Consider the following 16,074-nt stretch of genomic DNA (forward strand, 5'->3'; position numbering starts at 1 on the left):
GCTGGCATTATAAGCGCCATGCTCTACCAACTGAGCTACAAAGGACCAGAAGACAGAAAGTTGAAATCAAAACAGTTATCAGCTGAACATAACAGTATGCCATTGGAAGGGAGGATCGTAGCAGGTGACCCAACTGTGGTTTGTGACTGCTATGAATTCCCTTTCTATCCAATTTGACTGCAGAAATTGCATTACCAATTTGTCTGAAAATTTGTTAGCGATTTGGTAACAGAATTGAGTTTATCACTTAATAATTCATAAACAAAATGTATCTGTATAAAGTACTATACCTAATTGGTAGGTCTACCTTGTTACTTCTGTGCACTTTCATTATTCTCCTTATGAGGTACATACATTTGAAAATATTTTAAAGATATGTGTGTTTTTGGTAATGGAATTTCAAGGCACAAGGAAATGTTTCTTAAACTTACAGAAAGCAGAACTAAATATAAGTGTATTGGCAGGGTTCTTTACCTCAACATTATTGTTTTTGGTGTATTTGTAATACATTACATTTTCCTGGTAGATGTTTTCTAAGACCCCTTCTCCATCTGTTTGACAAGTAATCAAAGCCTTTGCTTATTCCACATTTTTAGGATGGAAAATGGTTGAATTGATCGAAAATAGTGCTGAGCGATTACTGCTTTTTGAGGTTGTTTCGGTTCGATTATTAAAAAAGTAATGGTTTTTGGTTTCGAGAATTTTTTTAATATTAAATTTACTATGAATTATGTGGGTGTAACGCTGTAACAGCACAGAATAAAACAATTTAATAAAAGTCCCATGATGGTAGTGTCTGCCCATTACTGCTTACACTTAACAATAATTTATTCACATTACTTTACTCTTAGAAAATATTTTAGTTGTGCACATTTGTTTTATTTTTCTGACTATTTAATTTCAAGTCATCTATCTATAGAGCTGCTGCCTATGCTGTCTGACAATCACTTTTGTAGTTCTTCAACGTAAATAAGGCACACTTTTATGACTGCTGAATACTAACTATCAATCACTTAGGTCATGTATTTTCAGGTAGATACTTCCTGAAGCAACAGCTGCTTTCTATATCACCTCATTATTGGGCATTCTTCTGTCTTTTCTGTAGCAGGCTTAAAAGAAACACAGACTGGACAAATAGATGCGCAATGAATTATTGTCACTGTAGTTAATTACCACGTTTTATGTGCAAAACTATGTAGAATATTGGCCTGTTAGAAACTCCCTACTACATTGCAGAGTTCAGGCTGGATCTGATTTATTTCTAGATAAACTGTGCAATGTGTGCATTGAGCTCTCAGCAAAAAAACGAACAAAATGGAATTCAAATAATTGTACCGACTTTGGTCAAATAGTTGTTTAAAAACCGAAAAATAACATGATTCTCAGTTAATCGCTCAGCACTACAAAAAAAGGCTTTCATTTGACACCCAATTTGACATTCTCCTATGAACTTCATGTTGGTGCTCATGGGTCCTTTTACATGGAAAGTACCTTAAATAAATAATTTACAGTCACTGAGATTTAGTGGCTTTCCTTCCCGGGCCTGGTTTTTGACCCCAGTTGTTTAAATTCTCATTCTACCACTTGAATAAAAATGTTATGTTGTGGACATTGAGATTTGATCAACACGTTTTCTGCTTGAGAGTGGAGTTTTGTGTGGTTTATTTCTGTCTAGTTTTCTGTGCGTCTTTAAAGAACTCTTGGCTGAACCTGAAAATGCTAAGCTACAGTACACCTGCTGCTATGTCTTCATTGTCTTATAATCTACAGAACTAAGACAATGTTAGTATTTTGATGAATCATTGTGTATTGTTTTTACTGAACAGTATTCCTTTCTGTTGGTGTTATTCTATAATTTGATACTGTATGTTTCCAATAATGCCGGCCCACCCACTACCAGAGGCTTAATCTTTCCCAAAGTCAGACATGCTAGGCCAGTATCATCCCATCTCCTAATGTGGCCCTAATAGGCTGTACCATCTACCTCATCCCTTGGACCTCCAATAGTAATAATCCCACCTCCTCTCAACTGTGTGATTCACCACACTCCTCATCTACAATGACCAACAACTCCCACAGGGCATGTTGACCCCAACCTGCGCTTCTTTTTTCAATTCCAATTTGAGAATTTTAGCCTATTATTCATACACAGCATACTGGCAGCGCCGACATGTCTTACTGGTATATTAGCCAGGCTCCCTGCAGTTAGACACTTTTTTTAAACACAGCATTTCCTTAAAGCCACTGAACATACCGATTTGGCATGTGTCTGTTGGACATTAGGAAAACGAGATTCCAGTCTTAGAGGTGTGTTTCTGACCGATTTCGCGCTTTTGTTTAATGATGTTTGTCCCCCATGAGACACTGATTTTGAGGAAGCCTATTTCACTTCCTCAAAATCCCCAGAATGAATCTAAGATGACTCAAGAAATCTGTATTTAATTTTGACGTTTTTGCCGAGGATGTTTTAGTTGCGCAATTTTACATCTAAGGTGATTGGCGCAGTATTTCTCAAGTAAAAAAAATGTATGACATGTCTTATGTAAACAAAGTTGGAGCTGCTGGACAGGTCTGTCTCTGTCTATGCGATTGGATAGAGTGCAATCACCGCAGCTGTTCACCCATGTTATTGGGCAAATGGACATTGTCAAATCAAAACCCAACCTTCATTTATCCTTTGAGACGCGTGGATGTTCCAAACTCTGTTTTAGACGAGACTGACTTTATGACCGAAATTTTCCAATTTACACTTTGTAGTCATTTTTGACACTAGAATAACTGTTTCTGACTGGAATCGATGCCACATGGGCCGTTTTGTTGCTTTTGATAGGCAGTCGCTCTTTACTTCTGTTAAAATATCAAACCCTTATAACTATTGGTACTTTCTTTTAAAAATATTGTTCCCTGTAAGAAAGCTGCCACTTTCAGACTAATCTAGGGACTATGAGTGTAAAAGGAGTATTTCATGTGAAATTTATGGGCCACATTGTTCTGAATGAAGCAGGCCCTCGTGTGAAATAGCTGCAGAGGTGTTTTTGCGGGGGAGTAAGTACAAGCATGTGTGCAATGTACTTTATGAAGGCATTACTCCATCACCAAGGGCCAGTTTGAGGAATCAAAATGAATCTTTAATCTTATTCCTACATTTTTTTTCTTACCGAGGAAATGTTATATTGAGAATGAACAGTGAAATATTTGTTTTCTTTCAAATCATGTCAAGCCACTAGTATTGCATTTCACCACTCCTTATGGATCACATGGTGATCATGACTGGACAATTAAGAAGGTATATTTGCACATGTCTGCATATTAAGGTTTAAATCTAATGAAACTGGCCAGGTTTCAGAGTGGGGAAGCAACTTGGATCAATCTCAGGACCAGATATATTGATACTCAAGTTGTCAAACCCTCCACACCAATATTTACATGTTGATATCAAGAAAGCAAAAGTACTGTATTTCAATAGAAAATCATGGTGACGTATGACTAGGGTTGCACAATTCTGGAATCTTTCAGAAGAATACACAGTTTTAAAGAAATCCTGGTTGGAGTGTTCTGGTTATTTTGCTTATTCTGTGAATCTTCCAACTGGGATTTCTGTAAAACCTGGACATTTTGGGAAAGTGGGTGTTTTTTTTGCCACCCTACAGTATTTAGCCAAGGTACATACTGTGTGTTTCCATGGACCAATTATAGCCAGTTGATATTTTCTGCAATTTTTCTAAAGAAAATGCATTGCAATCCAGAGGTGATACTAAGTAGAACAATACATTAATTCTTGTCATTACATCAAGGCCATTATTTATCACTGTACACCAGTTCTGTGGTGCTCCTCACCCAGTTCCGCTGAAAATGTGGTAAATCCATCAAGTGAATACAGAAACCACCTCAAATGACAGATAAATGCTCTGCGGAGACAGAAAAGCCACAGGCCAGACAAAAGGACTTGCAGAATAATCTGTATCAGAAACAAATAATTGTATATTTACTGTGGTTGAGAGACTGTTCCTTGCCCATATTATATAGTACCAGAAGCAGAGGTCTTTAGTATATTTTCATGGCAAGTCTTTCAAATAATATTTCTTATACTCATGGATATCTTTACAAAATTGTGTGCTCTGCCAGGTATCTGTCAGTTCTCTGGTAGCTAACATTCCTCATGCCAGCCTTATGGCACCATACTAATACAGGAGGAGACCTTGTCTGTCCAAAAGGGTGAATATCCAAAAAAGATGGATCACCCATAATGGTAGTATAGCACTGAGACCTTTTATACAAAGTTCAGCAATTTGTTAAAAGGAAGCTGTATCTAATTATAAGGATTATCAAGAATAAGTTTGACGTCTATCTAAATCCCAAAATTTGATATGCTGATGTGCCAATGACAATACCCAAGGAATGGAGATCCACTGAAAAGTATATTTTTGGATTTAGTCATGGTATCCTCACATTTCCAGGACATTCGATAACCGAAGCGTGATTTGGCTCTGTGAATTTTATACAGTATTGTATATTTAACAGTTAATGGTTTCATGAATTGTTTCTTTTTCCTCTCCTCAACAGCGGCCGCTGGGGGACGGGTCAATGGTGGCGAGGATTTCTTTCAGAAGGTAAATCTCTAATCTGTATTAGTAGATTATGTTTGGATTGTGTTCAAATCCAGAGGAGAGCACTTACCTTCAGGTGATGAAAGTGTCTGGTGTTCGTTTAATAGAGTCCTGGTTGCAGATACGTTAGTATAATTTTGACTTGAAACAAATGCACCTGAAACTATCGTGGCCCTTGCACAAGTCAGGCTTGTGCTTGACAGGTTGAGGCTGCACATTTGATAGGCCAATGCTGGACCACTCTCCACACATAGAGCATCTACAGACAGAGATGGATACACCGCATTCATACACACATGCATCCGCTTTGTTGTCATACTTTGTTACCATCAAATATTTTCATTTTTTTCCAAGACTCAGTTGAGTTTGTACTAGTCTGCTCTACGTTATTGCATAGGCATCCAATTAATTGCCCGAAAGAAAATGGAAAAGTGTTTGAAGTGCTGTTTCCTGAAGTGTTTGAACTCCCTCCATAGTATGTTAATATACTTTTAAATTAACTAAGTGATGGACATTGGTTTATTTTAGAATTCTTTGTTTATTTTCCATCTCTGGTTTTGAGGGAAGTTAAATTGCCTACTGCTGTGTCATTTAATTTAACTGTCCCTACAGCCATTTCATGTCCAAGAAATGCAAACCGGGCGCCTTCCCATTATTATTTTTTACCATAAATTCTAGACATGCGTTTTGTCTCTAAATACAGTGCCTTCTGAAAGTATTCAGACCCCTTGACTTTTTCCACATTTTGTTATGTTACAGCCTTATTCTAAAATGGATTACATAAGTACAAATCCGCAGCAATCTAAACACAATAACCCATAATGACAAAGCAAAAACAGTTTTTTTGAAATGTTAGCAAATGTATTACAAATATTCAGACGCTTTGCTATGAAACTGGAAATTGAGCTCAGGTACATCCTGTTTCCGTTGATCATCCTTGAGATGTTTCTACTGCTTGATTGGAGTCTACCAATGGTAAATTCAATTGATTGGACATGATTTGAAAGGCACACACCGGTCCCACAGTTGACAGTGCATGTCAGACCAAAAACCAAGCCATGAGGTGGAGGAATTGTAAGGAAGAGCTCCGAGACTGGATTTTGTCAAGGCACAGATCTGGGGAAGGGTACCAAAACATTTCTGCAGTATTGAACATCCCAAAGAACACAGTGGCCTCCATCATTCTTAAGTGGAAGACATTTGGAACCACCAAGACTCTTCCTAGTGCTGGCCAAACTGAGCAATCAGGGGAGGAGGGCCTTGGTCAGTAAGGTGACCAAGAACTTGGTCACTCTGACAGAGCTCCAGAGTGCTTCTGTGGAGATGGGAGATGGACAACCATCTCTGCAACACTCCACCAATCAGGCCTTTATGGTAGAGTGGCCAGACGGAAGCCACTCTTCAGTAAAAGGCACATGAAAGCCCGCTTGGAGTTTGCCAAAAGGCACCTAAACGACTCTGACCATGAGAAACAAGATCTGATGAAACCAAGATTGAACTCTTTGGCCTGAATGCCAAGCGTCACATCTGGAGGAAACATGGCACCATCCCTAATGGTGAAGCATGGGGGTGGCAGAATCTTGCTGTGGGGATGTTTTTCAGAGCCAGGGACTGGGAGACTAGTCAGGATCGAGGCAAAGATAACCGGAGCAAAGTACAGAGAGATCCTTGATGAAAACCTGGTCCAGAGCTCTCAGGACCTCAGACTGGGGGGGAAGGTTCACCTTCCAACAGGACAACGACCCTAAGCACACAGCCAAGACAATGCAGGAGTGGCTTTGGGACAAGTCTCTGAATGTCCTTGTGGCCCAGCCAGAGCCCAGACTTGAACCCAATCAAACATCTCTGGAGAGACCTGAAAATAGCTGTACAGCAAAGCTTCCCATCCAACCTATTTTTATTTTTTATTATACATTTGCAAACATTTCTACAAACCTGTTTTTCATTATGGGGTATTGTGTGTAGATTGAGGAGAAAAAAAATATTGAATCAATTTTAGAATAAGGCTGTAAGGTAACAAAATGTGGAAAAAGTCAAGGGGTCTGAATACTTTCCGAATGCACTGTATGTAACTTATTGAATAAACTTATCTGACATAATTGTAGGTGGTGCCTTGGCTTGCCAATTATGCTTTTCCAAAGCCACTGCCCTGTCTTCACATGCAATCGTTACTATGCCAATGTTCCATTCCAAACTATGCTGGTCAGAAGTTAAAAGGTTAATAATTGTACATTAATCGTAGTTATGTTTGGCGATAGGAAAAGGCCAATAACACAGACTGAAGTTTTTATTGAAGAATTTCCGTTCAAATGGGTCTGGAATTTCCCTGCGATAGCATGACCACCACACAGACCCAATTAATGTCAGAAAAATAAACATTGTAGACATCTGGAACGGTTTATTCTAAATAAAATGTATGGGGTGTCTGGACTATGTTGAAGTCGATGAAAATGGGAAGTCTTACTTACACCATTTCCTTCCCTCAAACACACCCATGTACCACACACACGTATGCAGTCCCTCATATCACACAAAATGCACATAATGATTCCCCCTCCACACACACACACCTGCACATACAGGAATGGCGTCCCAGCAGTTCCTTGGAAATGAGCTGCAAGTTTTTGTGAGGTCAGTAAGAGAAAAACAAAACACTCTTGCAGGCATTTCCCTGTGGTAGATCACTCTCTTACTCATTGTCTGTTTGTTTTCCGTTCAGGCCAGCTCTCAGACGCAACCACATCCAGACCCATTTTCTCTCTCCCCCTCATGCTGGGTCCAAGCATTGTTTCCCACTCAGATCAGTGTATTAAACCATTTGTAATGTATTGTGATTATGGACCTTTTGGTGTATTTGACTGTTGGACAACATACTTTGTGTAGGCTATTATGTATTGTGGAAACTACTTGACAATTTAACTCAAAGACCATTGAACAGTTCGACAGGCTGTTGGACCATACGATGTTTGAACGGTGAATAGTTTGACTGGTATATCGTGGACCATTAAACCTTTTGGCGTGTTAGATTGGTGGGCTATTGGACTGTGAAGAGTTGGACTGGTAGACTATGGACCACAGAGCTTTAGTGGAGGCTTCAGTCAAATTCATTTGAGTGCTGAGCCAGTCCCTCCCTCCCTCATCCCTCGGCTGTGGTTTTGTAAACAACGCCAGCTTGATATACGAGCACTGATGCACTCTGATCTGAGGCCAGAAGGATTCTACTTCATTACTTTAGAAGTACAACACCGCCCTGTAGTTTTGTGCTGTCTAGTGGGTGAGAAAGGATTATTTATTTATTTTTTTGGTAGAGACTAGAGGGATAGCAAGGTAGAGGAAGAAAGTGAAGAAAGGGTGAAAATTAGTCATCACATCGCAATGTCGGAATTAATAGTATGATTATTTACGTGAAGTTGCTGACTTTGCGAGGTGTCCATTACAGCAAACCAATCTAAATTGGTTGGTTCCTCTAAGTACTTGAAAACGTTTTATGTTTTAAAAAGTAGCAGATATTGTGCAGTTGCTCCTAATTTAGGATAGTCTTTTGAACTATGCACATATTAGTTGAACACCTTAAGGTAAAGGTCTTCTCCCCAAACATAATGGAGCTCGTGAGAGTTAGCACATGGATTGTTGGCACATGTTAAATTCATGCGATCAGTCTCATGGGAAGAAAACAGTGGATGGATCACTAACTAAGACTCTCAGCTGAAACAGGAGAACACCCACCCCATCCCTTTAACCCCTAAACCCTCTGTCTATCTCTCTCTCACACACACACACACACACACACACACACACACACACACACACACACACACACACACACACACACACACACACACACACACACACACACACACAGCTGAATCAACAGTGATACAGGAAGACAGTCCACTCCATCCATGTTGATTGCCACCGTGCCTCACACACGCATAGAAAACTCTACAGAAAGTCTACACCCCCTTGAACCTTTTTGTTGCATTACGAAGTGGGATTGAAATAGATTTCATAGTCATTTTTTTATCATTGATATACACAAATTACTCCATGATGTCAAAGTGAGAAGAAAATTCTACAAACTTTTACAAATGAATAACAAATTAAATAACTAAAATATAGTCGTTGCATAAGTATTCACCCCATTTGTTTAGGCAAGCCTAAATTAGTTCAGAAGTAACATTTTGCTTAATAAATCCTATAATAAGGAAGAGTAGCTGCAGCAGCTAATGGGGATCCATAATAAATACAAATAAGTTATATGGACTCACTGTGTGAAATAATAGTGTGTAACATGATTTTGAATGACTACCCCTTCCTCTGTGCCCCATACAGTACATACAACATCTGTAAGGTACCTCAGTCAAGTATTGGATTTCAAGCACAGATTCAACTACAAAGACCAGGGAGATTTTTAAAAGCCTCATAAAGAAGGGCAGTGATGGGTAACAATAACAAATCAGACATTAAATATCTCTTCAAGCATGGTCAAATGAATAATTATGCTGTGGATGATGAATTAAACCACCCAGGCACATCAAAGATGCAGTTGAATTGAGTTGCAGGACAGGAACAAAACTGCTTAGGGATGTCACCCGAGACCATTTTTTAAACAGCTATGGTAGAGTTCAATGGCTGTGATGGGAGAAAACTGAGGATGGATCAACAACATTGTAGTGACTTTACCTTAATGACCTATATGACAGAGTGAAAAGAAGAATACAAATATTCCAAAACATGCATATGTATGCATTAAAATAAAAGGCACTAAAATAAAACTGCAAAAAACACAACTTTTTGGCCCAAATTCAAAGTCTTATGTTTGAGTCAAATCCAACACAACACATCACAGAGTAACTGCCTCCTTATTTTCAAGCATGGTGGTGGCTGCATCATGTTATGAGTAGGGCTGTGGCGGTCACGAAAGTTCATCAGTCGGTGATTGTCAAGCAAATAGCTGTCGGTCTCACGGTAATTGACCGTTAATTAACATAAACACATTTAGCATCTTCTGGCTTCCACACATAGCCTACAAGCCACTGATGCAGATCTACATTTTAAAAAGTCTATTAAATCCATGTAATATAGCCTGCACCTTCACAATAAATTCATTCTTTATTTTTGACAGGTCTAAAGAAGCATGATATGAAGAAAATGTAGTCTATTACAGAATAGCATACTCTGAATTGTCCTTACGTTTGGTCCTGATCTGGCTATGCCAAATGGCTGTGGGCTACACTAGTTCAATTAGAGGGATGATAGAGTGCTGAGTACCAGGGAGTTATCAAGTTTGGCAGGCTATTAATGACCATCAGCAGCATCACAGCTTGGAGAAGCCTAATTAACGTGACTAAACGGTCACATGGAATTTGACTGCCTTCGTGACTCGTGACCGCCGGTGTGGCGGTATTACGGTCACAACAAACAGCCCTAGGTATGAGTATTCTTGACATCTGGAAAGACTGGAGTTTTTTAAGATGAAAGAAACAGGATGGTTTAGCACAGACAAAATCCTAGGGGAAAACCTGTTTCAGTCTGCTTTTCACCAGATACTGGGAGAGGATTTCACCATCAGCAGGACAATAACCTACAACACAAAGCCAGATCTATACTGGAGTTGTTTACCAAGAAGACAGTGAATGTTCCTGAGTGGCCAAGCTACACTTTTGACTTAAATCTGGTTGAAAATCTATGGCAAGACTTGAAAATGTCTATCTAGCCATAATCCCCAACATCTTAACAGAGCTTGAAGATTTAAAAAAAATCATAATGGGCAAATATTGCACAATGCAGGTGTGTAAAGCTCTTATGAGACTTACCCAAGAAGAATCACAGCTGTATTCGCTGCCAACGGTGATTCTAACATGTATTGGGGGGTGAAGACTTACCTAATCAAGGCGTATTAGGGTTTTATTTGTCCTTAATCTTTTAAAAATGTGAATTTTTCATCCACTTTGACATTCAAGTATTTTGTGTAGATCGTTGACAAAAAATTACTAAATCAATTTGAATCCCACTTTTTAACACAATAAAATGTGAAGAAATCCAAGGGGAGTGTAGACTTTCTACAGGCATTGTATACTCTCACGTGCACAAAGCACATGTGACTGTTTTTGATGACATTCCCAAAATGACATCCAGTTCGATTTGGGTTATAGCACTACGTATGTATCTGACCCTCCTGCAAGATCCAATCAGTGTAATATGTAATGAAACTGATCACAATGCTAAATGTATGCATTACTTGTAAAGGGCACAGTAGCAGAAAGACTGAAGAGTGGAACGTTAAATGTATAGTTAACCTAATTTGTGCAAATAGCTGACCCATTTGAGAGGTATTTGCTGGGCCCTTCATAAAAATAAACGCTATCCACCCTTAAAATGGTGTGTGGTCTGTCAGAAATCACTCCCATCTGTATGGCCTTGCCAAGAACCGCAACTATGGAGAGGAAGCAAGTTCCTGAACAAGACCCTATAGAGAAGAAATAGAGGGTGGCAAAAAATGTAATTGCCTGTATATTTTGGAATCTATATAATTGCATATATCTCTATAAACATTTGGTTGTCAGTTTCATCACAATTACTTGACATCCCTTTAATAGGGTTTTGATCTGATTTGTATTAACTGGCTTTCCAAACATGCCTGGCCTTTACTGAGGCATACATTTCCTGATTGGATGCGACAAAGGGCAGTGATCATCTCATAACGTTTGTGTTGCATTGCATGTTGCTATGCTACAGTATACAATCCCTGTATCCATTGTATCATGTGATATCATATCTGATCATAGTCCATTCCCTGGCCTTTCCTGGAATGTGTCTAGTTTTGGAAATGTCTATTTTGGAAGAAATGCATAAATCTGCATACTGTAGTCGCTCTGGTGTACCTGAAGAATTTCAAAGCACCATAGAGAATAAAAAGGCGAGTTGTGTTTCTTCACCGGGACAAAATAATTTTGTGGAATTAAGCAGAAACCCCATTATTGGCCCATGAAACTGATAAAATTGGGGAGGGAAAGAGCCAACGGGGGGAGGGGCGCAGAGCGAAATTCCTGATGGATATGATGAACAAAATGTTCCAGAGATGTGTTTGTCATACTGTTGAATGGGAGCACATAGTTTTGTTTATAGAGTGAAAGTCTACTACGGGGGTGGTTCATATAAAATGCATGATAATATGCTCACGTGTATCATGATGGAGAGAATGTGCTAAAAAGACAGTCTCTCTGATGCAGTGCTGGTGTGGAACGTTGGTAAAGGTGGGCCTTATCATATATGTGGAATTTGGAAATCCCTGGGGCTAGATTTCCCAGTGTAAAATGTTATTTACAGAGTCCTAGATTATTGGAGGTCAACTGTATACCATGTTGTCCTCATAGTTGGAAGCAAAACCGTTTCATCATTTTTATTTTAACTGACTTGCCTAGTTAAATAAAGGTAAGGACAAATTTTTATTTTCAATGACGGCCTAGGAACAGTGGGTTAACTGCCTTGTTCAGAGGCAGAACAACAGATTTTTACCTTGTCAGCTCGGGGATTCAATCTTGCAACCTTTCAGTTACTAGTCCAACGCTCTAACCACTAGGCTACCTGCCGCCCTCCACATGAAGTCCTAGCAGTTTAGAATCCTATACATCATTATCTGTTCGATTCAGAAAACAAACTGCTCTATTCTGTTCGTTAGATAGGAAGTCCATCCAAAAATATGTAGATTTTTATTTTTTTCACCCAAAAGACGACCTTCTTGGTTCTCTATTTTATTTGTATTATCTTGTGAAATGGTTAGAAGTGCCACAGCCAAGGGCTTTCATGAGAACTCTAGCTTGGCAGGGCTTTTCTTGCCATTAGACAAAGATAATACCCAAGACCAGTAACATGAGCCAAGGTCTTTAGTGAGAGAATGAAAAATGCAACTCAACAAGACACATTTGTTATACTGTAGGAATGGGTTTTATATCGTGGAAGCATTTTTTTGGCTGCCAATACTGTAGTGGATTTGTTTTATTGGTTTCAATGAAGAATGCAGAGACATAGCAACTGGATTAAATTGAGACTTTTTTAATAAAGAAAATAGTATGTTTTTTTTTTTTTTTCAAAACCTATGTTTGTAAGGTTTGTGGATAGGCCCCACAATCAGTGATGCTACATAGCATAATTATGTGCTTGCATGGCAGTTCATCAGCCCATATGTGGTGTGTAAACAACGGGGATGGATAATTTAGCCTAACTCTGACCAGATATTTGAGTTATGTTGTATAGGCTACATTTTAAAAGGTTCAATAAATCTTATCTTTGCAATTTGAATTGACCAGAGCAGTCAAATGTGCTTATAAATAGATATAATCATTATTCATGTTTACATGGGGCCCTCTAATAAATGCAAAAATATTTATCCTCATCTTCATATTGTTGGCCCAAAGTAAGATTGTGAACTATTCTTTATGCTCCACTTCACTTTCCATATTTGTATTTTGATTATAGTATGTTTGAGACACTCAGTGATGCTTGAAGGGCCATCCACTCAACCATCAGTGGTCTTTAAGAGTGTGTCATACTGGAGTGAAAATGCACATGTTCAACTAGCACTGCCCAACAGGTGTTTCAGACTGGCTCTGGAAAATCTGTCGGTCAGTTTGGAGGATGCCAAGCAGGCCTACACTTCCCAAACATATGGAAGAATTTTGACATTTCCTCTATGAATAATGTACTGGATTAAGATAGAAAATTGCAGAATGAAGGCTGTGTTCTTCATTGAAATAGTTGCTTTTCTTTTGTATTTTTCATGGAAATGCATTGTAGTACATAAATCTGGGCTCATTAACTAGGATTCAGCCACAATCTTTTTCTTGAGCGGTTGATCAGGGGGCCGGAACATAATTACGAATAATTTGTAGACTGCAAAAAAGCCCAAACTGATATAATATTTGACTAAAACAATCATTTCAAACCTTGCTTACATTTGTATATGATCACATACAGTCACGTGAAAAAGCATTTGTCCCTTTTCCCCACTCATATTTTTGATACTGAATGTTATCAGATCTTCAATTTATTTCAAAAACAAAGTTATGCAACACCCAATGTCCCTGTGTGAAAAGGTAAATGCCCCCTTACACTCAATAACTGGTTGTGCCACCTTTTAGCTTGATTTTGAATGACTACCCCTTCCTCTGTGCCCCATACAGTACATACAACATCTGTAAGGTACCTCAGTCAAGTATTGGATTTCAAGCACAGATTCAAGTACAAAGACCAGGGAGATTTTTAAAAGCCTCATAAAGAAGGGCAGTGATGGGTAACAATAACAAATCAGATATTAAATATCTCTTCAAGCATGGTCAAATGAATAATTATGCTGTGGATGATGTATTAAACCACCCAGGCACATCAAAGATGCAGTTGAATTGAGTTGCAGGACAGGAACAAAACTGCTTAGGGATGTCACCCGAGACCATTTTTTAAACAGCTATGGTAGAGTTCAATGGCTGTGATGGGAGAAAACTGAGGATGGATCAACAACATTGTAGTGACTTTACCTTAATGACCTATATGACAGAGTGAAAAGAAGAATACAAATATTCCAAAACATGCATATGTATGCATTAAAATAAAATGGAGATGGAGGACCTGACGTTCTCCTGTAGAAGTCTCTGATACGTTGGAGAATTCATGGTTCCCTCTATTAAGGCAAGTCGTCCAGGTTCTGAGGCAGCAAAGCATCCCCAAACCATCACACTACAACCACCATACTTGACTGTTGGTATGAGGTTCTTACAGTGGAATGCAGTTTGGTTTTCGCCAGGCATGATGGGACCCACGTCATCCAAAAAGTTATACTTTTGAATCATCTGTCCATAGAATATTCTTCCAAAGGTCTTGATGATCATCCAGGTGCTTTTTGGAAAACTTTGGATGACATGGGCTCCATTATGCCAAAAACCAAACATACTTTTACCACCATGTGAAGTTCATCGTAACTTATTTCATCTTGAGCCTAATAAACTGCTTGCTTTCCTGAGTCGTAGTGAGAGGACCACAAAACATATCATTGCGTGAATCTAAGTTCCCATCAGGTCTGTCATTACATTTTTTTATTAGACTTTATTCACATAACCTGATTTCCATCCAAACTTTTTATCGACATGGACATCTGCTCTAAGCATATTGTCTCTCTCTGCATGGGTTCCCATGTGAGGTTTGGAGGTCCTTGCATAACCACTGGAGTCAATGAAGAACATGGAGCAGCTTCATACTGTATGAGGGAACATTCATAGGGTGCTCACGTGTCCAAGACAGTCTGAGTTCATTCCTTTTCCACCTAAAAACACGAGCCCCTGGTACGCGTTAAAACAAATAATCACGACAGGACCTTTGTGAAAACAAGGAAATTGAAGGACAAGGACAGATCTCTGTGTTTTGGAGATGGATGGTTTTCTGAGATTTTAGTTTCTAATGTAAACCACCAGTCAGCAGGTCTCCATTAGGCGATGCAGATGGTTCATGTTTCTCATGGCTGAACTGTTTGATCCCCAGTCTATGTTCAGGAAGTTATGTGACGGTGAGCGGCCTCATGAGCGTGTGGACGATGCCTGTAGTACCTCAGAATAACACACTCTTTCCTCTCGGACTTGTACTTTTGCTCTTTCTTTTTTTGTTTCACATTCATGCATATGCTCCTGGTTACGATGGGTAGCTTTGTCAAAGGGCTCTCACATAGATTGCAGCTGACACTTTTCACGTGTTCCTAAGCCAACAACACCCAGTCCACTTTCAGAAAATATGGAGATGTTGGCTTTTTTTGTCACAGAGTACATTTGTTTCAGTAAGCTTATATCAAAAGCCATGTTTTCGCTGGATCATACCATTTCTGGTTGATTTCTCCCCATAATGTGTAGATCATAGACCTCTCTTCATAGGTGCGTGCTCTCCAAAGTCAGCATGGCAAGAGGTTTGAGGAGGTGTAGGGCAGTAGAGGCAATGAGGCATTGTCCAAAGTTTAGACAAGCCTCGAGCCACATTCAATCAGCCATAAACACAGCAGACGTGTGAATTTTTCTGGCTAGTGCTGACTAGAACGTGGTCCTCATTTATACTGTTTATTTGAAGTGAGGCAGGATTTCTGTTATGTTTAAAATGACACGTGTTAAGATTTGTATATATCAATGTGTACCAAGTTATCTGTCATGTAAAATTGGTCATTTAAACGGACTACAGTATAGGCAGTCTCAAGAAGAAGCATTATGGTCTTATTGTTTTCCTGATCTCCATTTTTGTTCAGTATATTAAACATAGATATGTATTGACACTTTCTTTTTCCTTTTATTGAATGTGACCAATATCTGTTTCAGGTCATGGATGAAACCAAAACACAGATAGCGTGGCCTTCCAAATTGAAGATCGGAGCCAAGTCCAAAAAAGGTGAATGTTGTCTGTTTTTGATTCTACAACAACAGTTCAGCGGTGGTTATAT

At 39.0% G+C, this 16,074-nt stretch overlaps 1 protein-coding gene across 7 annotated transcripts in view; it reads left to right on the plus strand.

Annotated features, from left to right (window-relative positions):
* Window positions 1–16,074, plus strand: part of LOC129858119 (protein bicaudal C homolog 1-B-like) — a 76,239-nt gene that overhangs the window by 23,600 nt on the left and 36,565 nt on the right. For all 7 annotated transcript variants that reach the window (XM_055927129.1, XM_055927148.1, XM_055927113.1 and 4 more), the window contains exons 2-3: window positions 4,564–4,610; window positions 15,953–16,022. In XM_055927129.1, coding sequence (XP_055783104.1) covers window positions 4,564–4,610; window positions 15,953–16,022 — 117 coding nt within the window. The remainder of the gene's footprint in view (window positions 1–4,563; window positions 4,611–15,952; window positions 16,023–16,074) is intronic.

The sequence above is a fragment of the Salvelinus fontinalis genome, chromosome 1 (genome assembly GCF_029448725.1).
Source record: "Salvelinus fontinalis isolate EN_2023a chromosome 1, ASM2944872v1, whole genome shotgun sequence".
NCBI lineage: Eukaryota > Metazoa > Chordata > Actinopteri > Salmoniformes > Salmonidae > Salvelinus > Salvelinus fontinalis.